Here is a 26,953-nt window from a genome sequence, read left to right as displayed (position 1 = left end):
ATTCTTTATTTTACACTCAAAGTTATATGGAATTCACTGAAATTGTTTATGATATCAGTATAAACTACAGGACATTTGTGGTCGAATCGCTTACCTGGACTTTGTGGGATATGACAGTCATAGTAAAAATTCACAATTTGTAATTGTCAACTCTAAATTCTGGGTATTCTGGAAATTTTAAACTTATATTGTTAAGATTAAAAGTATACTTGATAATCCACAGAGAGAGACTTATATTGCCCCGGGGGTGGTGATTCAATCAAGTTTGAAAGAACTCCATTATAAATTTTGCTAATTTACATGCAAACTATTTCAGCTCTTACTAGTACCTTGTGGCTCTGAAAGATGTTTGCTATGTAAGTATATCATGTTTTTTTCTATGTAAAACTTATGTAGGATCCTTTTGACTCTGGGGTATTGGTTGAACATGTAAAATATCTTTACTCTTGTCATTGCAATTCTTATGAGAAGATTTTAAAAGATTTTCCTGAAAGACTTTGCAAGCTCATTAGCACAAGCGGGGGCAATTTTGATATCAGGGACATGATTTGCTCAATTTTAAGAGAGGCATTCACTAGGCCATGCTACATACAAAATATATATAGTCTGGGCCTAAAGGAAAATAAGACTATTTTTATAGAGATTTATATATTACTCTATATGAAACTTATAGCCCCAAGGCAGATCCAATATGACCCCGAAGTCCATGATTTGAACAATTTTGAAAGAGATTGTACTTGCCAATGCTTCTTGCAAATACCTAGCTCTGGGTCTTGCGATACTTGAGAGATTTTTAAGGTTCACATACAAAATGGAATAGTACGAGTTCAGTCAAAGAGCCTGACTCAATCTGATAGACAAGACAAAAGTTGATCTTAAAACCTCACACAGTGACAAGAGCTAAAAAATTTAAGTATAGTGTATGAGGGTCACTCAATATATAATGGTAACTATAAATATCATTTAATCTGACTTAGTCTTACCTATTAATTTTGTTCAGTAATGTAAATTGACTTTTCACCATTTTCACACTGTTACGTACGGCGTTTCGTTTGGACAATCGTGACTTTTTATTTAATACTAAACCGCAATGCACGATGGTACGATGACGAAAACGCGATGGCGCGATGACACGATTGATGAAACAACGATGGTACGATCGTAAAAACGCGATGGTACGATGCTGAAATCGCGATTTTGCGATGTCGATGTAATATCGCGTTTCAATCATCGTACCATCGCGTTTTCAACATCGTACCATCGCGTTTTCACCATCATATCATCGCGTTTTCACCACAGTGCCATCGCGTTATCATCACCGTACCACCGTGGTTTCACCATCGTGCCATCGCGTTATCATCATCGTACCATCGTGTTTTCACCATCGTACCATGCCTTCCATTTAGTAATGCGTAGTCCCGTACACATTTTTTTTTGTCACAATAGATGAATGTATCTAATGTATTTTGAGAGAAGAAATTTACCATTTAGATTCTGTTGTTTTCCAAATGTTCAGTGCTCTGTTCAATAAAACTGTAAAATTGCAATGTGAAAATGAGATTGTATCAATGCCTGTATTTTACTGAAACATGTTTGTACCACTGCGCATGACCTCCGGATGGTGACAGTGCGATGGTACGATGATGAAATAACACGATGGTACGATGACGAAAACACGACGGTGAAAACGCGATATTACATCGACATTTCACCATCGCGCCAGTGTTTCACCATCATACAACCGTTGTTTCATCATCGTGCCATCGCGTTTTCGTCATTGTACCATTGTGCATCACGATTTAGTATTAGAAAAAAGTCATGACTGTCCAAACGGAACATCGTACTTATGGGGAAATATCTGTACTGTTTGTATGACAACGCTATTTTCAAGGCATGCTCAAAACTGGACATTGACAAAAATTTTAAAAAATTGTGCTCCATTAATCGTCGTGCCGTGCCGGGCTTAGCCTTTATTCGCCATGATGGAATTTTGACCCCAACATGGCAGGCACATTATATGTCCGTTTCCGCCAGGCTCAAACTCGCGACGGTCGGATTAGATGACAGACGCTCTAGTCACTGAGCTATGGAGGCGGAATTATTTAAACAAGGTTTCTCAAAAAGGTGCAACATCATACAAAATGGTATTTGCAATATATCAATTAGTAACTTGGTTTTAGCCATGGGCAACCGAAATGTAGCTATCGTGTGGATGGTTGACATCGTGTGTAATAAATAAGTTGCCAGGACCTGTATAAACTGTTAAAGGATATTCTAAGAACTTGTATCGAAAAATACCTTTTGACATGATACAGGCATATTACTAGTATAGTATAGCCTTGAATATCCGGACTCGCAATGTTTTTACGACTTCTTAGTTTTACATTAAGAGTCCTGAGAACAATGAATTTGGAATGCATTGTATAAGCTTATAGAAAACTGTACAACCCGATTTGAGGTACGTTGAAACTAAAGTCATTTTTGAAGAAATTTGAAGGAATATCAAAATTTTGTTTTGTATCTTAGTAGTCAATTTAATATTTTGTTAAAATATTTTCAAAGTAGTGGATTGAAAACGTCCAAAATCCTGGACGCCTACCAGTTCAAAATAAATTAGATGTGGGCTGTAATATCAATATCAATGCTGATATATTCTGCCACAGACTTGCAGGCTACTTTGTATAATTACAATTATAGAAAAAGAAAACATACCTAAGCATTATTACAATGTATACTCGGCGTACACTGAAAAGTTACCACCTAATATATACCTCTTTACTTATTTATACAATATCGACGTCACTTTTTCATGGCCTGTGCGCGGTTTATTACTCATAGACCCTGTCTGATCATGTCTCCTAACCCATTTTCATGACTGTCAGGTGAGAACAGCATATACGACGTGCAATTTCGCGACATGAAATTCGGCGTCAACCATGCCAATGGTCTGATGGCGTTGATCGTGCCTTAAACGTGGCATTCTTAGCAAGGATATTCTGGGTTTTTTGACGTATTCCTTTTAGTCTGTCGACTAACTTTTAAGTGCGATGAATGATTTGCGATAGAAAATTCGTACATGTCAACATTGCTGGAAAAAGTCATTTTGCAAGTGCAGCCCGTGCCTCAAATGGAGTTAATCGAATTGACAATCTTTACACCAGTGACGTCTCAGCTGCGTCAAAAATGTAGTCGTGTTATACCTTTAACACAGTCCAGTGCGATTTTTAAAATATAAGGGTCATTATGGTGGTAATTTTTCAGTGACGCTGAGTATATATAAACAAACAGCCTTTGCATATACCCTGTTACTTTTTTTTTGGAAAGTGTCATTTTCCGTTTCGTGTTACTCTTAACTTTGTGCGAAAATCATGCCGTCTTACAGTTCTTTGTTGTTGTTGTTTGTTGTTGTTATTTTATTTTTTAGGCGTGTTTTTAAAGACTTTCAATCTACCATAAATATATAGACCTGTCCGCTTTAATCTTTGTGAATTTCAGCCTTCATATACCACACACACAAAACGCAACAGGTCTAACTTTTTATTTACATTATAATTATATACAACAGTTAGTGCAGCCTAATCATGTATAATATGATTTTTATGAAAAAGGGTCATACATTTTAAAAATGGCTATAGTTTACATGTTTGTCTGTATTTTCTCTGGCTTTTCTGGCCAGCCAGAGTAACCAGAACCCGTGCGCATTTCAGTTATTCCTGGTTACTCTGGCCAGCCAGAGTAGCCAGACTATGTGAAAATTATTAAACAGACTGTCCTGGTCAGCAACAGTAACCGAGTTCTGATTAATCTGGCTACTCTGCAACAGGTTTTACTGTATTTTCTTTGGCTATTTCTGATTAGCAGGGTAGCTTGTACCAATGGCCATCTCGAAATTCTGGCTGTTTGGCTAGCCAGAGTAGCCAGACCCAATGAAATCATGGTCACTCTGACTACTCTGGCTGACCAGACTAGCTAGAACATATTAAAATCCTAGAACGTCTGGCTACTCTGGCTGCAGTCTAAAAGATAAGACAATTCTTTGAAGTCCGTTTTATGAATCACTTGATATATATAAAACACTCAAAAATCAAACCTGAGAGAACCAAAAGGGTCATTTCGCAATAGGTATTACAGTATTTTCTCTGGCTATTCGGGCTAGCCTAGGTAGCTAGAACCAATGGACATTTCGGAAATTCTGGCTGTTCTGCCTAACCAAAGTAGCCAGAGCAATTGACATCCTGGTTACTCGGCCACTCTGGCCAGCCAGAGCAACCAGGTTTCTGGCTACTCTGGCTGAACTCTGGCTACTCTGGCTAAACTCTGGCTGAACTCTGGCCAGCTATAGTGACCAGAGTCCTGGCTACTCTGGCTACTCTAAATAGCCACTTGAAGATAGTTATTAACTTAAAATTCAGTTCTGAACATGCTATTTAGATAGAAATGACATATGAGTCGTGCCATGAGAAAACCAGCATAGTGGGTTTGAGACCATAATGGATCCAGACCAGCCCTGAGCGTTAGGATCCATACTGTTCGCTAACAGTTTCTCAAAGTCCAATACGCGTTTAAAAGCAAACAACATGGAAGCTAACAAAACTGCACGTATGCGCAGCCTGGTCTGGATCCATGCTGGTCCCAACAGCCACTATGTTTGTTTTCTTATGGCACGGCTCAATTATTAAATTTCATAATCAAATCCAGCTAAGACTGAAAAACTTTTGTGAACATGGGACCTGGTTACTCTGGCTACTCTGCTGACCAGATTTGCAAAAACATGTAAAATCTTACAAACTCTGACTTTCTCTGGCCAGCCAAAGTAACCAGAGCAAAAGGAATCCTGGTGACTCGGGCTACTCTGGATACTCTGGCTGACCAGAGTAGTCAGAACATGTTAAATTCCTAGAAACTCTTCCTACTATGGCTGAACTTTGGCTGAACTCTGGCTACTCTGGCTGAATCTACTGGCTACTCTGGCCAGCCTGAGTAACAAGGGTTCTGGCTACTCTGGCTACTCTAGATTAACCAGATTTCTAGCTACTCTGGCTACTCTAAATAGCCACTTAAAAATAGTAATTAACTTGAAATTCAGTTTAAACATGCTATTTAGATAGAATTACATATTAAGTTTCATAATCAAATTCAGCTAAGACGGAAAATGTTTTGTGAACCAGGTTACTCTGCCTGCTCTTTAAATCTAGAAACTCTGGCTACTCCGGCCAGACTAACCAAAGCAAATTAAAAATCCAGGTGACTCGGGCTATTCTGGATACTATGCTGACCAGAGTAGCCAGAACATTTTAAACATCCTACAAACTCTGGCTTTTCTTGCTGAAAACTCTGGCTACTCTGGCCAGCCAGGGTACTAGAGTTCTGGCTACTCTGGCTGACTCTGGCTAACTCTGGCCAGCCAGAGTAACTAGAGTTCTGGCTACTCTGGCTGAACTCTGGCTACTCTGGCTGAACTCTCGCTACTCCTGGCCAGCCAGAAGTAACCACAGTTATGACTTCTCTGGCTGAACTCTGGCTACTCTGGCTAGCCAGAGTAACCAGAGTTTTGACTTCTCTGGCTACTTTGGCTAAACTCTGGCTGAACTCTGGCTACTCTGGCTGAACTCTGGCCGAACTCTGGCTGAACTCTGGCTACTCTGGCTGAACTCTGGCCGAACTCTGGCTGAACTCTGGCTACTCTGGCTGCTCTGGCTAATTTCACGCACATCGCTACTATAACAAAATAGCGCCTTTACTATAACAAAATAGCGCCTTAAAGAAAAACCTTCGTTTTTCTTTATATCTTCTACATATTGAAGAATAAGGCATGCAAGAAAAAGAATCAATCACTGGCAGCGGGTAAAGATGGGAATGTCCGGCACTTGGGTAACTGTTTAGGCGATAACTCGACAGAAGCCTCGTTACCGCCTAAACAGTTACCCTCGTGCCGGATATTCCCATCTTTACCCGCAACCAGTGAAAGATTCTTATAGAACAAACTTGACAGAGGTCCAAACAAGGATGCTTCTAACCAAGTATGGTGAAGATCCGTTAGTTTGACTCAAACGAAGAAATAGTAGATTTTTCTAATTTCCTCTGAAAGGAACAAACATGAATATAAGACGGGTCCATACAAGGATGCTACAAAGGAGGTCGTTTAAAGTTTTTTATGTTTTTTTTGTTTTGTTTTTTTTTTTTTTGTTTTTGGTCTGGCGGCCCCTAACAACATTTGAATGAACTCCGTGAGAGTTTGGTGAAAATTCAACACGCGGTACATGAAAAAAAGACGCGTAAATGTTTCTTTTTATTTTAGCTCTGGCTCTTTTTAAAAGTGGTCAAGCGAAACTATTTAAATAGGTAGATGGGCAGGGCGGGGAGGGGCTGGGCGGGGCGGGGACAGGCGGACAGCTAGACAGAGACAGAGACACACAGAGAGAGAAAGACAGACAGACAGACAGACGTACACAAGTTTTGCAGCAGAAAACATTTCGCGACTTTAGGGACGCAATTTTATTCCGGTTAAGAACGAGTGCATATTTCTCGACGTACTAAAACGGGATACGTGCCTTACCTGTGTGACACATTGACAGAATCATGCTGAAATAGAGTGAAAAAAATCGTTTCGTTGCAATCAAAACATCTGGACTTAGAAGTAATCTCCTTATTAAACATATAAGTTCTTTTTTTTCAGGTACGCACGTCTTTTCCACCTTAAAGGCTTCTCGTTTCTTGTCGCTATATTATCTTAAAGCAATTATTACCATTTTATCAAGAATAAGATGAAATGCATGGACATGTGTATAAACAATTAACTAATGTAGTTGATGTTTCAATTATCAGTCAATGTTAATTTCCAGAAACATACTCGTGCTCTCCATGTGCCGAAATCCTCAAAATTCAAGATAAAATCCGTAGGTCACAGGTTCCATGTTATGAACACTTGATGGATTAAAACTTCATGTTTTGACAGATTCCACGATACATTCTATCATGTAAGTGACAAATCCAGTTCATGTTTTTTTCCCGCTCTAGTTATTCAAAAGGTTATTTTACCGCTAGGGGACAATCAACGGAACCGTTGCATATATAGCGTCACCGCCGTGTCTCAGTTCTTGATGACCAATACTATTTTAATCCCTGAGTAAAGATCAAACAATCTTTAGCTCGGGGTGTGACCGTAGGGGCCTAGTAACAGCTTTATTGAGATTATGCCTTGTGTACATGCGAATATTTTGGACTGACCACTGATAGAATTATGGTAACAAACTGGGATGTTTTCTAACAAGATGGTTGCTTTGGATGTTAATGTAACGAAGTCCGCTAGTGGTAAATATATTTTCCAGTTTTATGTTTCTGAAATTTTCCCAAACAGGAGCTTTTACTCAACAACTCTAGTTCAGACTCTGGACTTTCAGCTCAGGCTTTTCATATTACTGTAATAGCAACGGATATATCTAAGCTTCGGCTTTCCAAATTAACATAGTATCGACAGATGTATTCAAGCTTAGACTTTCCAAAGTATTGTAGTATCGACAGATGTATTCAAGCTTAGACTTTCCAAATTACTGTAGTATCGACAGATGTATTCAAGCTTGGACTTTCCAAATTACTGTAGTATCGTCAGATGTATTCAAGCTTAGACTTTTCGAATTACTGTAGTATCGACAGATGTATTAGAGCTTGGACTTTTCAATTTACTGAAAGATGTATTCGAGCTTAGACTTTTCGAATTACTGTAGTATCGACAGATGTATTCAAGCTTGGACTTTCCAAATTACTGAAAGATGTATTCGAGCTTAGACTTTCCAAAGTATTGTAGTATCGACAGATGTATCCGAGCTTAGACTTCCCGAATTACTGTAGTATCGACAGATGTATTCGAGCTTGGACTTTCCAATTTACTGAAAGATGTATTCGAGCTTAGACTTTCCAAAGTATTGTAGTATCGGCAGATGTATTCAAGCTTGGACTTTCCAAATTACTGTAGTATCGACAGATGTATTCTAGCTTAGACTTTCCAAATTACTGCAGTATCGACAGATATATTCAAGCGTAGGCTTTCCAAATTACTGTTATATCGACAGATGTATTCAAGCTTCCAAATTACTGTAACATAGACAGATGTATTCGAGCTTAGGCTTTCCAAATTACTGTAGTATCGACAGATGTATTCGAGCTTAGACTTTCCAAATTACTGTAGTATCGACAGATGTATTCGAGCTTAGGCTTTCCAAATTACTGTAGTATCGACAGATGTATTCGAGCTTAGGCTTTCCACTGAAGTATCGACAGATGTGTTCAAGCTTAGGCTTTCCAAAGTACTGAAGTATCGACAGATGTATTCTAGCTTAGACTTTCCAAAGTACTGTAATATCGACAGATGTATTCTAGCTTAGGCTTTACTGAAGTATCGACAGATGTGTTCAAGCTTAGGCTTTCCAAAGTACTGTAATATCGACAGATGTATTCTAGCTTAGGCTTTACTGAAGTATCGACAGATGTGTTCAAGCTTAGGCTTTCCAAATTCTTAATATCAAGAATTTCCAAATTTCTGCATAGTTATATACAAACATAGGCGTTCTAAATTACTACAATAACAACAGATTTATTCATGATATTTTTACGTCTACACGTCAAGTTGACAAGAAGATATCTACCTCAAACGACTATAAACATTGTGTCAGAGGTGTAATTGCATTACCTCTAGAAGTTACGACCGTCTGAGCCACTGTGGTAATCTTTATTATATTTTTGGAACTAGCTGTCTCCAGTAGACATAACAAATTTTCTGTGCATTTATTAATATGCTTTTCATTTACATATATATCAATAAGTTATGCTCTCTTATGCACCGTTTCATCTGAACTGATCTCAAATTAACTTTAAAGAATGTGCCTTAAGGGATATTCTATAGGATTGAGCAGAGAAAAATGACACCGTGCCGAAGGGAAAAGAAACATTACGGCAGGAAGTATACAATGTATTAACATAACAACAAAAAAGCTATTTGTTAAAAAATCAGCGATTTTATCACCTAGAAATAAGAAGCACTCTATATACTTTACGGAAAACTAAAATGGCTAAAGGCACCGCCACAGTCACAGTTCGGTATCAGTTCATATTTTCAGGCCGAGTATTTTTCTCTTGAAAATTGCACTAAAGCCTTAACAGCTGGTCAAACTATCATCAACATAAGGAGCATATGATGATTTATAGAACATATGCCGCTTGTAAAATATTTGAGTCTCGTTTAGACCGAAAATTTACCCCAAAATATTGAAATTTAATGTGCAGTAGAACTCCAATATAAAAATATTACAAAGACAAAATTTAGTTAATTTCATAGTACAATATGTATACTGCAAACTCCTACGGATTTTTGTCGAAATTCTTCCTGGTTATTGCATTAGACATAAAAAGACAACCCCATGTAAATCTAATTTAAAATGTTGTTTGTACATGCATTACTGACCACAGGTAGCCAGGTAAACCTATACATAATCCTATAATATTGAGTTTGACTGCAGATAAAATTGCAAAATTTTGTCATAGAAAAATATTGAATAAAGGCATAAAACAGGTAGTAAAATGCACACCCTTCTACTTGCATATGTTCACATAGGTATTTAAAACATAATTATGACAAATTTATTGACTTTCTTGTTACCACTTAGTCATCTTTTATTTTTATGAAAATTTCCATGTAAAATTTTGACTCAAATGGCTGCCACTGTAGGCGATGCCTTAATATGTTAAATTTCTAGTATTTGATATGGGACCTTGCTTTATTGTTTTGCAAGACTGAAATGAACAAGCCGCCGAAAACACGTTGATTAAGATCTCCTCTCTTTAAACCGCTAGAACGAAGAAGCGTCGGTTTTCAAGCTTGAATGAAAAGCAGGAATTTTTTTTATATATTTCTTTCTTCACTTACAAAGCAGAAGGAAGGCGTGTTTAGAGGTATAGCGGAGGCTTGTATTTCAAGCATGCCTTTATGAAGTATATAGACATTTATCCTACTCGAACCGGCGCTGACACCCTCCTCCTCACCTTAGTTAAAGTTTTGGTGCCCTTTCGCTTCATCATTTTACTTGATATAATTCAAACTTAAAGTAGTTATTCCTCATCGTCATCCGCATCACACGCTCAATGGTCAATACTCTTGTACCGACACTTATGATTTGTACCCCTTTCTACTTAGAATTTCAGGTTAAATTTTTAATGCATTTCACTCTTTCTCTATTTTTAACAACGTGAATTTGATTTAAGCTTAAAATGAGCCGTGCCATGAGAAAACCAACATAGTGGGGTTGCGACCAGCATGGCATGTCAAACTAAAGTCTTCTTTCATCAAGGGACAGTACCCTGTATTTACCGTTGATAAGAAGAATTAGATATGCGAGTTTCTCCCCTTATCTACCCGTTTGGTAACATAACGTATCTTATCACCTAGCCTGAGATTCACTCGGTGATATTTTTTGCTTTGTCATAACATACGCGCTATCTTATGTGTATGAGAAAGTTGCTGTTACTGGCCCGTTTAGTTTCTAACAGTAGAACAGAAACACATGAAAAATCAACCGACTGGAACCCAGGCTACTTTTCACAAATAAACAGTGTTATTATCATCTATACAAGAAAAGGAAAGACGAAATGGGAGTCCGTATAATTAATGCAAGAATTTTACAGGATAAAATATTTTCATGATCACCTCAAATAATAACCAACCTTATGAACAGATATGATGTAATTATGATCATATGAACTGTAATGATACAAATATCATTTCATCAGTGATATGTGATTGAAATTTTAATTATAAACATTTAAATTGTAAAGGTATCCGGATAAGAAAATTTTTATTCATCAAAAGCTTTTAAAACTCGATTTGTAACATTTAGTGTTAAAATAACATTTTGCGTCAAAGCTTTCTTTCGATTTTATTAAATGAAAGTTCATTTTTGAGTACAGGCTATGAAATGGACTAAGGCAGTCTGGCATTGTGGAAACTTTAACTTGCAGCAATTAAAACACATGTATTTACAATATGTAACAGTACAGAAAGAAATAAAAATATAAGACACGTACCGGTCACATAATTTTAAGTACTAAAATTTTAGGTTTATCAGACCACTGTCGCATTTGCATTTAGTTAGTTAATCAAGTATGACATGTTGCGCAACAGAACATCTGGTTGTATATATCCGTATGGATAGCACACACTGCATGCAGTTGTGTAAACTCGCAATTCTGTGATCAAAATTATTCAATCATTTCCGAAAAAGTCAACGTTTTAGGATATATTTTTAGGATAGAAATATGATGATTTAATTAAACATCCAGTTCATTTTCTTTCATTTCTTTTCATCATGAAGTTTTTCTTTTTATAGCTGACCCTTATACAGGCGCGGATACCTGCTGTGTTAACATAAGTTTTATCATATTGTCATGCTGACAGCTACTATACTTAACACTTTGCTATTAATCAGAAACACATTACACCCTTATATATAATTAGCAAAACAGCCAACATGCTATATGATATTTTACTTTAAAATCAAAATTACTGTAATATTAAAATCTATTTTAAATAAAAAGATATCAAGTTAAAAGATATATCATGTCAAGCCACTGTTCACATTTAAACTTAGAATAGTTTTGACAACTATTTGTTCGACTGTATGATAATTACAATTAAACACTCGAATCAATAGAATATTTTATATACTTCCAGTAGTGCTAAATTTATGTTAGTCCATTATATCATATAGCAATCTGGTAATACATAAAAATTATGTACGTAAAATTAATACAGTCGTATGTTGATATAGCTGTGATTTATTCTGTTATGCACTGATCCGATTCTGATAAATAGTAATGGAAGCGAAAACTCTGTAAAAACAGTTTAGAATTCTGATTTTGTTTAATTTCTATACTGAATCTGCACGTTATACATTTGTACTATTTTTTATTTCGCACGCACTAATTTCACTTTTACAAAAATGCAACCGATATATTCTGTCAGTCACAGTGAAGCGTGGATGTACAATTTACAAAACTATAAACTGTAATTTTTGACATTTTAAATCTATTATATTCTAAGATCGAATATTTCAATGATACGTGGTTGAGACAATTTACATTTTTTGGCTGTAACAATGACACATGACTGACTTTTACCGAAATACATAGTAATTTTGGACACCATTTTCTTTTTTTACATAAAATAAACGATATGTAACGAAAAATGGGATAAAGGCAATATTTTATCTTTTATTTTTAAAACAATCAGCCAAAAAACTTAAGCTTTACAATGGTATTCCAGCTATAATAGTTCTAATATATTTGCCTCTACTACGGAATACTTCAAGCAAGACCGAGAATCTTATCAGCTAACCGAACATAACTCGGACATTTTGGGCAGAGTGGCTAAAGTGCAATTTTAGCCGTTTTTGAATGCAAATGGAAGCAAGATGCTATTGAATTACTTTAAATATTTTTATATCATCATTTTCTTTGTTTGTTATACTTTCACGTCATAACAGTGATAAAAATTGTTTCAGAGGAGAAACAGTTTTAAATATCCTTTAAAGTTAGCGAAAAACGTGTTTTGCTTGCATTTTATATAGGTTATATAGGGAAATACTATGGTTGGTTTCAAATGAAATTGGAAGCAAGAAGAAATAGTGTTACATTAATAAAAAATACACCAGTGGAAAGATAATAAAATGAATTTTATGGTAGGAACAGTGATAAATTTAAATATCAGAACAGGAAATAAGAATGGTCGAAACAAAATTTAATCCTTCTATATTTCAATGTAAATCTCAGGTCTGTCTGATATCGGAAAGTCTCTGCGGCGGCTGTTCTCGCACCCCGCTGCGGATGGCTTGATAAGACGCCTAAGAAGAAAAAAGTTGGGTATGATCCAGACCAGCCTGCGCATCCGCGCAGTCTGGTCAGGATCCATGCTGTTCGCTAACAGTTTCTCCAGTTCCAACAGGCTTTAAAAGCGAACAGCATGGAGCCTGACCAGACTGCGCGGATGCGCAGGCTGGTCTGGATCCATGCTGGTCGCAAAGCCACTATGTTGGTTTTCCCATGGCACGGCTCAAATAGTTGTTTTACATCATCACCCGCGTTATAAAACTTAAACATAAGAATAATTACTCTGAGATATTCCATGAATTTCAGGTTAATGTTTTGATTCACTTTCAATCTATCTCCGTTATTACTGAATGGATCTGATTCAAACTTAGAACAGTTATTCCGCATCATTCTCCGCATCGTATATGACATCGTCCACGAAGTGTATATAATTGTGTACGTGCCATCCTTCTTCGAACTTATGAAGATTGCGGGCACCCATACTTCTCAATTTTTATTTACTTTTTTAGCTCGACTATTCGAAGAATAAGTAGAGCTACCCTACTCACCACGGCGTCGGCGCTGAAGTCGGCGTCACACCTTTGTTAAGTTTTTCGTACCAGTCCACATTTTGACAAAACTTTTTGCGATAAAGCTTTTAAACTTTCAACACTTATGTACCATCACCATGTCCAGTTTTAGGCAAGAGTATCTCCATCAAGGAATTTGGCTGAATTATGGCCCCTGTTAACTTATAAATCTCGGATAAGTTTTTCGTACCAGTTCATATTTTGTGTTTACACACTGTTTGACATATGGCTTTGAAACTTTTATCACTTGTTTATTATAACAGTCTCTATCTGTAGGCAAGAGTACATAACTCTGTCAACTATTTTGGCTGAATTTCTTTCTTAAATAGTATATGATGGCACCATTAACCGGGGGGTTTGAACCTTTATATGCAGCTCGTCTGGGCGTACCATGTGGTGCTTTAAGCACTGATATTCGCAATAGGGGTAAAATGACCTCAAGAGGAGGGGTGCGGTCATGACTGTTTGTTACAATAAGGCTGTTATTATTATTATTGTTGTTGTTACTAATATTGTTATAATAGTTATTATTATTATTATTAGTAGTAGTAGTAGTAGTAGTAGTAGCAGTAGCAGTAGTACAACGCCATTGAATATATCATTGTATAAAAACAGGCGTTTAATCAAATTATTCAGTTTCAGTTTGTTTTTTTTTTAATTATGGCCCTTTTTGGACTTGGAAATTGGTACAATTTTCGTACAAGTCGATGTTTTGTCAAAAAGTATTTGACATGTGGCTTTCAAATTTTGAAAACTTGTTTAACATCTTGATTTCCATGTGTAGGCGGCAAGAGTACATAACTCTGTCAAGTATTTTGACTGAATTATGGCCCTATTTGGACTTGGAAATTGGCTCAATTTTCGTACAAGTCAACGTTTTGTCAAAACTCTTTGACATGTGGCTTTTAATCTTTGAACACTTGTTTATCGTCATGATCTCCATCTGTAGGCAAGAGTACATAACGCTGTCAACTATTTGGCTGAATTATGGCCCTTTTTGGACTTTGGAAATCAGTAAAAATTTTCATACCTGTCCATATTTTGTCTAACTTTTTGGTCATATGGCTTTGAAACTTTGACCATTTATTAACCATGATAGTCTACCTATGTAGGCAAGACTACATAACTAGGACAAGGACTTTAGCTCTGTTATGGTTCTTTTAAGCTCGACGTTTCGAAGAAAAAGTAGAGCTATTGCACTCGCTTCAGCGTCGGCGTCGGCGTCGCCGTTGGTTGAAGTTTTTGATAAAGTCAAATATTTCTGTTACTATCAAAGCTATTGACTTGAAACTTAAAATAGTTACTCACTATCAAAGTCTACACCAGGAGAAACAATCCCCATAACTCTGATGTGAATTTTGACAGAATTATGCCCCCTTTAACTTATTTTTTTTGGTTAAAGTTTTTGATAAAAGCAAATATCTCTGTTACCATCAAAGCTGTTGATTTAACCATATTTTTGCTTATATATACATGCAAGTAGATACATAGAATTACAACAATACAAAAGCAAACGGGTTAGGCGACAAGTTCTAACAACATTACATTATTTATTTATTTTGTTGGGTTTAACGTCGCACCGACACAATTTTAGGTCATATGGCGACTTTCCAGCTTTAATGGTGGAGGAAGACCCCAGGTGCCCCTCCGTGCATACTTTCATCACGAGCGGTCACCTGGGTAGAACCACCGACCTTCCGTAAGCCAGCTGGATGGCTTTCTCACGTGAAGAATTCTACGCCCCAAATGAGGTTTCGAACCCACATCGATGAGGGGCAAATGGTTTGAAGTCAACGACTCTAACCACTCGGCCTCGGAGGCCCCAACATTACATTAACTTATGCCCTTCACACTAGTGAAAATTACAGAAAAATACAAGAATGGCGACACAGAATTATTTACATGTATATGCAGTTGATAATTTAAATGTTATTTGTCATTTAATCTTAGTTTGAAAGGTACATATTTGAGAATGTGAACTGTAAAAAGTAAAATTTATTAAGTAAAAATACTGGTATACTGAAGCAAAGGTACTGAGATCCCATTCCCCCTACCGGTCACCATCCCTGGCCTCGTGCCCAAGTTACTAAATTCCATCTAGTATTAATAGTGAGCTACAGGGTTGTTGTTATAAGTACTCGGAACAATTAAATTGTGTTGTATTGAGATAAGAACAATCATTCTGTATTAAAACGTTTTGTCAGTTTGATAAATTTTTGTGCAGCTTCAAAGATAACTAAGCTGTACACGTATCGTAGGTTTTTGCGGGCAAATAGTAGAAGATTAATATTCAGTGGATGATATGGTCTTGTGTCACGGAATAGAGTAATTCTCTGTTCTTTAAATAGTTTACAGAGGAAAAATAATGTTCAGCGTTTTTAGTATTCGAACCACACTGACAGTAAGAATCTTCTCTTAGGTGATTTCTGAACAAGTCATCATTTAAACTGCATTTGTTGCTTAAACGAGCATGTAATACTGATAAGTTCCTTTGACCAGAGAAAATGTTTTGGTTCCACTGTTGCTCTATATTTTTGTTTTAATTTTTATTTAAAAATATTTAAAGAAGGAGAATTTCTTATTTCCGGCTCGAGATTATTCCATAATTTAGTAGAAGACGGTAAAAAAGATGTATTAAACAACTGAGTACGCCGTGCTAAAGTTGTATAATTGGTATTATTTCTCAAAGGATAATGGGTTGTCTCGGATATTATTGGCGGAAATATATTTGCTAAGTATTCAGGTAAAATGCAATTTCCAGCTTTATATACAACGACGAGCTTTTGTATTTTGCGTCTATCCGAAAGAGAAACCCAACCAATTTCCTTTATTAGACGTTCTATAGAAACAGATCTAGTTAAGCCAGTGACGATTCGGGCAGCCTCGTACTGTAGTTGTTCAATTGATTGTTTTTCATACACGGTACATCCGTCCCAAACAATGGACGCGTTTTCTAATATAGAACGCATGTAAGATATATATAAATCTGACATATAGTTGACCGTTTTAATTTGAATTTTAAAGCTCGCATTGAACTAAGGACTTCTGACGCTGATATGGTTATGCTATTTAGATCATATGAAAGTGTTAGGCCTACTGTTTATGACGGTGGGCCGGTGGTCTAGTGGTAACACACTTGACTGTCAATCCGGAGGTCCGGGGTTCGAATCCCGGTCCAGGCACTGGAAATTTCTGAGATGCTCTTGAGTGCACTTAACTAGAGGTCTGTACTGGTTCTTCCCAGGAAAGACGGCTTCGCGTGTATCGGTGCTATACACCGGGCACGATAAAGAACCAGACTGTATATTCGCAAAGAGGGCTTTATCTCTCTCTCTCTGTCCCTCTGGTCAGAACGCTCTGTGTCTGTACTAGTAGAGGATGAATTTCGCGCCTTGCTATATGTAAAACGCCTTTGAACGTGTTTATCGTAAAAAGGGCGCTGTATAAATCTGGTATAATAACCATTAATAATAAAATCAAGTGTATAGTAGATGGTTGACCTTCGGCTGATTATTCATATCGATTATTTCATTGTAGAAATAAAGGATGATCAGGGTAGCCATGTATATTTATATGGAATTAGTTTGTTTGCAGGACATTATCAAAGTATCTATACTTACATTTGATCAGTTAAAACTTTCCAATACACTAATTTATAATTTCACAAATTTATATTTCCACTTTCTCATGCAGCTCGTGTTTTACGTACACTCCTTTTCAATAATAGGTTGTGCCTCATTATGTATTATAATATAAAGGTCAATCATCGGGGTCAAGTTGCGTCTACTATAATATTATTCTCTTGATTAGAGGAGAAAAACATTACTTCTGTCTTGTCAGGGTTAAAGTTATCTAGCCATTGTTTCGACCACTTATTGATTTTTTCTAGATCGGTATTGAGAACGGTTTCGATAGTTTATATCTTTATATCGTTGGATGAAATCACTAATGAACTGACATCGGCAAATAGCCTTGTTCACTCCGTGAGAACTACGTTCCAACGCAAGTCATGTCTAAACGATATCATGTGACATATCTCAACGCGCTCAATATGACACGGCTTATATAATTTTCATATATATTAATTACTTTGATTATATTTACTTGTGTCTTGACATGAACATGAATTCAGATTCCAAAAGTAATTGCATAGATTGATTAAAACTTTTAGATTTTTAAAACAGGCGTCTGTTATTAAGAAAATAAAAGCATTTTGCTATTTCCAGAATAAAACAATATACTACATTTTTTTAAAAGCAATATTTACAGACATAGTCATTGATCGATTAAAATCAATGCCAGTTTTAATCTTAGAAATATATTTCTGCAACTGCTTTATCATAAACACGCAATATTTATTTAACATCATGTTTCTCACTCTAACCGATGATGTTACTAACTCTAAACGCAACACAGGCAAGCGTTACTGACACTCACCGAAGTCTTGTGACTTAACGCATTACTTAGGCCTATATTCGAGTAAAACATACCAGCAAGTCTATGACTGAAAATCAGAATTTGTTCAAAGTGTGTAGTTTTTTATCATTTAATGGTATCCCCAAAATATCTTTGTCCAAATGAAAGCAATATGTACGAGGTGGCTAGGAGTTGAGTTATACTATTACATGTGCACACTTTAATTGTTATAAAGTCTGTAATAAGATTCTTTAGAAGCACATGAAGAAACTAAGCAACATAGCGCGACTTTAGGAAGAATGAATGCATAGTTCCCGATGCAATTCTAAAAATCTTTTTTTTTTATAATTACTACACGTGTACTATTCATTATAGCAACGATATAAATTTTGTTCTTTAGCTAGAGTTGAACTGAAAATGTCCTAGTTAAAGAACTTAAAAACGTGATGACATCCATGAAACTGACGTCACAATTGGCGACACACACCTGATAAGAAACGTCAATATGTATAGGTTATTAACTTTGTATGTGGATATATGCACTTGTTCTGAAGCGGTACATGTAATATTGCGCGACTTTAAATAGGAAACCAAATGGAAAATAATTTTAGGTATGTAATAATGAAAAATATTGCACGATCGCGGTCCACTGAAACAAAAAGGGAAATATTTTTAGGTATGTAATAAAGAAAAAATATTTCTTACACACCGGACTGGCGTTTCCGTAGGTTTTGTCCATGCATGCAAAACCCATCTTGCTAGTAATGACAACTGGCGCTTCATGCATTGATTATAAACACTAAAACAGTATGTCACCAAGCTTAGAACTTCAGCCTTACCGATTCGAATCCAAACTGGAAGATATGCTGGTCAGAATATCCCAAGAAATGAACGTTATTGTCTTTGTTGCAATGAATTAGATATTGAAGATGAATATCACTTTGTTTGTAAATGTTCTACCTACGCTAATATTAGACGAAAGTATTTAAAGCAATGCTATTACAACCGACCTTCTGTTTACAAATTCCACCAATTGTTAAATACAACTGATAAATCAGAACTCGTCAAATTAGCAAACTTTGTTAAAGAAGCATTAGTTTTAAGAAACAATTGTCTTAATATTATTACATAACTATAAGTAGTTATCCTCCAGAATATTGATTTGTAAAATTGTTTATCTTAACATTTCATTAAAATCTAGGCACACAACTGTGTTAATATGATACCTGTTATTATTATACATTCATTATTTTGTGACCAAATATGTTTAAAATTTTCATGTGTTTAGACGATGTACACTGTGCAAGTCTTAATAAATTTGTCTTGTCTTGTCTTGTCTTGGTATTGTATATGTGAACTAAGACAATATCAGGTACCTTGAGACCTTCTCTCCATCCTTTTTACATGTAGTATATTTCTCGGCCCAAAATACGTTATTTTACGGAAAGAACATACCGTTACGCTACAAAGGATAAACCGAAACTTTGTTATTGTGCTTTACTGAAACGTTATAACTTCAGTTAACGGACGTTAATTTCCTGCGCAGGGCGTACATACTCTACCATAAGAAAGAGAGAGTACTGTAAATAAAGAATTTCTATTTGCTTTGAATTTCTATTATTATATGTAAAATACGATATGCAACAAAAAAGATCTGTTAGAAACGCATAATTGTATACGGTATGCAGGAAAAAATGAAGTCATGTGTTAAAGAACTGGATATATAAATCGGTCCTGAGGGCACTTGAGTACGAGTTAAGACGTCTCAGGCTCCTTATGACATTCGCAGGTAATAATGATTATCATGTGCGGACAAAATGAGCAATACATCTGCACATGATGACGAAAATATTTGTTACGAAATAGCCAATTTACTTGCAAAGTTCTGGAAGTAATGCTTCACGATCCTGATTATAAATACAATATTGATTACCGGCGTACGAATGCACGTACTATTTAATAAGTGTGAATGTTAAAGCTATTTTGAGGCCATTTAGTAACTATGAAACGTTCTACGTCTCTACACAATTAAAAATATAAGGTTCGTGGTGATGGAAAGTCCTTGGTGCTTCTCTGATCATTATTCCATATACGGACGGGCATCTTGGTACAGCAAACGACTTACTGCAAGCGTACTGGATGGATTTCTTAATAAAAATCCCACATCCAAAGCTAAAGTTCAAGCACATAGTTGAGAGGGCAAGTGATTCGAAGTCAGCGACCATTGGCCTCGGAGGTCTTTCACGTTTTAACTTACAATGGGTGCACGGAATATACAATGTCATTTTAAATGATTTATGTAAAATTCATACAAATCATATTATAAATCTTGTTGAATATAAATTAACCCTCAAACAAGATCTCTTAAAGGAATCTATTGCAACAAAACAGATTGTTTTCACAAGAAATAAGTGAAAAATGTCAAACTTCATTATGCACTATTATAAACTACTATAACTTACAACATTGCTATGGAATTTGATAATAATGGAAGTAATTCTATAGCGAACACCTGAAGATACTTGTTTCTATTGTAGAGCATAAATTTTACCTTTAAATTTTCATGCTGAAATTGTATATATAGATTTTATGCATCCAGTTCAAAAATTTTTACTTCACCCACTATGTTGGTTTTCCCATGGCACGGCTCATATTTTGTCATACTGATAAAACTGTTGTACCTTTCTCAGACGTACGCATCATCCAGTCATTTATGAAAGTGTCACAGAAATGTTCTCGACGTAAAGATGAAATGAACAAAAGAATTTTCTGCAAGTTCAAATGGTAATTGTGATGTTGAGACTTTGCAACACTGTATGTGAGACGTTGTCACATAATCTCTATTATCGTTGCGGCCTTGCAACATTTATATAGCTTACATAGGTGTATTTGTAACTAGTTCGTTGTATCTTCCAAAATGCTGCAAGTAGCTAATATAAGTTCCACACATCAAACTCATCTTTTAAGTTATGAAAACGTAGAATCAATTGTTTATTGCACAAAATAAATGAATCAACAAGGTCATTCGGAGCGACACCGTAACTTCATCGTTGAGATATGTCACATTAAATCGATGAGACTTGACTTACGTTGGAACGTAGTTCTCCCGGAGTGTTGTTACACTTAAAAAGGTTTTCAGCAATATCAAAGCTGTTGACTTGAAACATAATTTTGTCAGAGCATATTGTCCTAAAAATGGTTCACAGCTCTTGCAATATATAGTAGTTATTTACTATCAAAGTCTACATCAGGAGAAACAATCCCCATAACTCTGTCTGAATTTTCACAGAATTATGCCCCTTTTTAACTTAGAATTTTTGGTTAAAGTTTTTGATAAAGTCAAATATCTCTGTTACTATTAAAGCTTTTGACTTGACACTTAAAATAGTTATTTACTATCAAAGTCTACACCAGGAGAAAAAAATACCCATACTCTGATTTGAACTTTGACAGAGTAATGTCCCTTTTTAATTTAGAATTTTTTGGTTAAAGTTTCATAAAGTTTTTACTGGCAAAGCTCTAATTCAGAGTCAAACACTGAGAAAAGTCAAGCGCGGTGTGTTACGGACAGCTCTTGTTTGACATAGAATGTAGTTAAGTTTGGCATACCATTCCATATTTTATCCAAACTATTTGATATATGGCTTTGAAACTTTGAACACTTATTTAACCATCATGGTCACACATTGCAATATAGTGCAAGACTTATCCAAATCCGCAAATACAGTTACATTGTTTGTCTTATGTATTTTTTCTTTTGCCTGAAAATCTCCATACTTCCATCAATTCTTCGAATAGTCGAGCGCGCTGTCAACAGATGTAGCTCTTGTTTTAGAATCCATTTAAAGCAAGTCTTTTTTTTTCTGGGATGATAGCTCAAAGTATTTGTCAAAATTGCCCAAAAACAACAACAGTTATATACAAAATGTATGCGGAAAATGTGAAAGAGACTGGATTATAAGTTGATATGAGTATGCAAATACAGCATGACAGCAACTGGCTTATCAGGTTCGAGTTTACAACATTATCATATTAATTTTGTCGGAGCATATTGTCCTTAGCACTTTTTTCCGCTTATCTTATGCGGTAACTGAGATAACTCTCGCATCAAGATTGATAAAGATGTCAAAACGATATTGTCAGCCGTGCAGACAGGCTCAGAGAATAAAAAAAAATATTTAAAAAAATCAAAATCATGCAATCTTCTGTTAAAATTTCCATATTAAGGACAAAAACTAATCAAATAGCTATAATTAAAATCGCTTAAACATCTTGCATAAATTCAATATAAATATGACAATCAATGTTGAAATCAGACCTTCCCGCGAAGAATGCTGGGATTTTCTTCCCACATATATATACGATTCTCCACATGAATTTCAGCAGATAAGTGCCGAGGTGCTATATATACTCGCCTCACAAGCATTTCTCCGAGCGTCACATCAGCTGTACATTCTGTCATTATTCATCTCAGTTGTCAGTCTTGGATATTTTAAGTTACAGAGAATAACAAAATAGCCTTTTAATGTTTTTAGAAGTATTACTAAAATGTAAATTTTACAAATTTTGAAAGAAATATGAATATCAAACTCCTTTAAGAGTTTGCATTGAAACTTGCACTAGTACAAGGCAAATTGTTTTAGAATAATAATGGGGATATTGCCGGAATTAAGAAACTTTCCAAAAGTGAAAATACATAGTGATTTTGAAAATATGGACATCATTAAACACGGTAAGTCTTTTCTTGTTTTGCTTGATTTTCGTTTAAGGAATTCTAACTGTATACCCCGATAATTTTGAAACAGCTTTTGTATTTACAACAAATGCATTGTTTTAAAATTTCGTATACCTTTAGAAAATAACAACTGAAATTTCAATGAAGTCAACCTATCGTTTTATTCAAATCTAAAGCCAATTTATTTCTAAGGTATGACAGGATAAAGTACATCTAGTCATTTTGCTTTTGTCGCAATTGTCTTGCATTTAAACGAATTTCCTTTATTTACCAACAATTACTTACCTTTTGAACAGGTAATTTTTTGTTTCTCAAACTGGTTAAAAATGAAGACAGGATAAATATATATTGTTTATATTTCTTCGACGATGTTCACACAAATACCACACTTAAGTCTTTTTGACGTATTTTAAGCATGTACAATATATTACTATGTTTTTCAAAAAAGAAAAAGAAAAAAAGAAAGATAGGAATAAACATGTACTATCTCAGAAAATGGTCCCTAATTTGCCTTGTAAACTTTTCTTAATTTATGTAGGTCGGTCGCTGTTTTATTTTATTTTGGACCTATATATACACCATTTCAAAGGGAATAAAAGAAGCCGCGTTACACATGTATTCAAACACGAATTTAATTTAATTTTTCAAGGCGTTCCATATTGAACACAAGTTAGACAATATGATATGTTTTGTTGTGTTTAGGCCATTAATAAACATAAGCAAAGTATTTTTTAAATGATGGGTGTAGCTTTGTCTCCTTAGAATATATGTACATATCATGTAGGGAAAATAGCAAGTTTGGTTACCGTTGTGCAACCTGTATGCACTTATTAGCTAGACTATCCGAGGAATAGTGAGATTTATTCTACTCACCCGGGCGTCGTCGTCGTCGGCGCGAAACCTTAAAGTTAAAGCGTACACGATCATATCTCAATATCTACTGCAAGTTTTGTATTGAAACTTTAAATAAGACATTATATTCATCAAACCCATTGGAGTAACTAAGTTAGACGACTCTTGATTAAATTCAATGCAAGTAATGGCCCTTTTTCGACTTTGCGTTAAGCAATTCATCAAGTTTTATTTCTGTAGCAGTTATATATATATTACAAGGGGAATCTTGGTTGTTATCATGCTGGACACGGTTGATTCTGCCTTTGCGACCAGTGTAAATCATGATCAGCCTGCACATCCGTGCAGTCTGATCAAGATCTGCACTGTTCACCATTCAGTCAGTATATTTTTTGTAATCACCCCTTTTAACAGTTAATGGTACTGTCCAAATTGAAAGATGAACAAGATCATTATAGAAATTTACCGGGGTAAGGGTTAAGATTAAGGCTCTTATTTGACTCAAAAACTCTGATTTAAATTTTGCATTAAGATATCATCAGAGTCATAATAATACTTAAATTTGTCACAACTTGTAATAAAAAATAACTCTTTGTATCATTACAAATATCAAAAATTACAAATTTCTAAAATTAGAATTATAACTAAAGAAAATACTTCAATGAGGCTACAAAATCTGCAAAACAAATAAGGAAGCCACAGAAAGGAGCAATGTCACCCTTTTTTTCTTGTACAAAAATTTAAAATCAAACAAAATACACCGGCCTCTGAATTCGTGCATCTGCGGGCAATGTATTATTTTCTTAATGTCATAAATAGTTTAATTGGTGGAAAAATATCATTTTTGCATTTATAATTTCCAACACCCCGTGTCCATACAAAAAATAATAAAAAACATAAACACAGGGAGAAATTGAACTAATTAGCTATTATGTTCTGTCTCCAACAAAAAACGACGCAGAATGAAAAAAGAGTTCACTGTAATATAAACAAACACGCAGAGATAACATGCATTTCTTATGTCTGTAATTCTTTACTTGTTAATGAGTTTACTTTTTTCAATGGTTGCAACTCGAAATAGTACTAATTGTTTTTATTGTGGATGAACACTATTTTGAGCGTAAGTTGCCCTTTCAAATACTAGTAAATGTTTATTAAACACGTAATTTTATTTAACCTTTTAGATTCGAGATTTTCATTACAATTGTTTTTCCTCGTCACTTAAAGACTTGCCATAAAAGTCAATTAAGTTTGCAATCGCTTCTAACCTAAAGAGCGAAGGATAATCCTTGTTGAATATTATTAAATGTCATAACGTGGTTGGGAGACACGATTTGTCGCAATATCGAAATAAGTAAACTTAAGGTAATTTTGCGTGTTTGTTACATATATACCGGAAGTCATTCATCCGGGTAGTTGTAGTAAATGAACTTTATACTGTAGAAGAAAAGTGTTGAACTACATTTTGCAGGGCTGAATGATACCACAAGTGCGAACGAAGGCTAAAAGCATCACCTTAAATGCTGTAATACTTCCATATTGCGTAAGGTCGCGCACAACTGTTTCCAGAATATTGTCCAATGGAAAGGTGCTTTACACCTGGCACGCGTTTCTGGAACTGGAGCATCTGTCACCCATAAGGTTAACAGGATAAGCAGTAAGATAAGCATTGAAACGTCTGCACGAACACGCACACACGCTGATATTGCGCTTTTTTTCTCTTCTAATTCTTGGTCATGGTTAGAAAAATTTGAATATCGCATGCAGCTTTTTTTTCGTGACAGGAGTGACACTGTATTTGCTTGAAAAAAGGGAAAAATATTCCACTAGCAGTGCACAATTTTTATAAATTTACTCAGTTTTACCATAAAACTGTCTGTCAAACCTGTTACCATTCCCAAGACTCTGTTAATTATTTTCATTACAAAACTAAAACGCCCTCACGTGCAATAGTCACCCTCAATTTGTTCACTAACTGTCTGAAAATAATGCCAACGGGTACTGGCCGACGTATTTATTGTTTCTAGATAAAAAAAAATAAAGAATGGAAATACATAAATCTTTTTTTTTTGTCTGATATAACGACAAAATGCGAGCAAAACTTTGATAAGCATGCAACTTTTAACATGCACTGTTGTTTTGTGTGTGTGTGGGGGGGGGGGGGGGGGGGGGGGGGGGGGGGGGGGGATTAATAAGACGTACTACTCACATGGAGTCCAAGTAATATCTCTACAGAGCAATAACTTATAAATATGATAAGCATGTGGTGAAAGCCTGGGAAGAAATTCCCCGAAACCGCAAATGACTCAGAGAAACCTTGACAATCTTTTAATATCACCTTGTGCTTTTGTTTCTCTTGCGCAACTTTCACATTATTCACTACAGATCTGCGCATGCGAGCATGCACTTCTTGGGACAAATATACATAAACATGAAAACGAGCCGGGTTTCCACAGATTCCGCACTATTTTTAAACTTTTCGACTTTTGCGACAAGGACAGTCCACGAAAACCAGTTTATGCTGAGACAATTATAGAATATTTAGTGTTGCATTTATAGGCATGCCCTGTCATTTCCCCTACCTATTATTTTATTTTACTGTTTTTCAGGGCATAAAAGCTTGGACACAACTCCTACGACTAACGTTTCCAGCACTCCTAGTTCCAACACAGGTAAGATATTTTTAAATTTTGCAAGTCTTTAAACTGGTTTATCAGTTTTGAAAACTGAAACTATTACCGCTCTGGAAGAGGGCATGCTTTAATTTGAAATGGTCCTCTTTGTTTTGTTTTAAATCAAATCATAGTCGTTGTATCTTACTGTGGTTTTCTCTCGTACTGTATCCTTTCTTGTTAGTATCTTTAGTGGGCGAGTCCTGCATGGCCATGTTCGCATACATATTTTCTAGTATTTAGCTCAACAGTGGAGACATCTTGAGAACAATTTTAACCATTACTGTTTTAAAAGGTAGGCAATCGTGAATTCGGGTCAGCAACTTCCAGTAATCGTCTTATTCCCTGTACAGTTCCTTTCTCCAGTGTTCTGCATTTCCCTGGCAAATGTTCATTCATCCACTAAGTTGTGTCGGCGCGGGGGTGAGGGTGGGTAGAGGGGGTAAGGGGCGGGGGATGGAGGCTTAACAAACATAGGCTTAAAGTTCCTTTCACCAAAAAAATCATTGCCTTGATATTGAGAGTTTTATCTTTTCTGCCAAGATTTTATTTATTACCTGTCATATACATAACCGTATGCTGTATTTAGTTTCAGATTCCATTTGCACAATTTTCTCATCGCGTCTAATTTTGCTTCCATATCAGACGACAATTTCCCTTCTGCTTGAAGCGAAATAAATCCGCCCGCCTACACCTAATTACTGTCTCCTTATATTCCATATATACTTTGGCAGACGACAAAGCAGAGAAATGTTATAGTTTCTTGCAGCAAATCTCAGCAAAACGGTTTCGAAGTAACCTTTCAATATACACCATAATTAGCTTAATTTCTAAAG

General features: G+C 35.6%; 1 protein-coding gene across 1 annotated transcript in view; it reads left to right on the top strand.

The window, feature by feature from the left end:
- The first annotated feature begins 7,156 nt into the window (after nt 1-7,156).
- LOC123566098 (synaptotagmin-11-like) overlaps nt 7,157-26,953 on the top strand; it is a 28,834-nt gene continuing 9,037 nt past the window's right edge. Inside the window, exons 1-2 of the mRNA XM_045359955.2 lie at nt 7,157-7,311; nt 26,055-26,117. Coding sequence (XP_045215890.2) covers nt 7,257-7,311; nt 26,055-26,117 — 118 coding nt within the window. The 5' untranslated portion in view covers nt 7,157-7,256. The remainder of the gene's footprint in view (nt 7,312-26,054; nt 26,118-26,953) is intronic.

Source organism: Mercenaria mercenaria, chromosome 8 (assembly GCF_021730395.1).
Source record: "Mercenaria mercenaria strain notata chromosome 8, MADL_Memer_1, whole genome shotgun sequence".
Classification (NCBI taxonomy): domain Eukaryota; kingdom Metazoa; phylum Mollusca; class Bivalvia; order Venerida; family Veneridae; genus Mercenaria; species Mercenaria mercenaria.
This window is presented reverse-complemented; position numbering and strand designations above follow the sequence as displayed.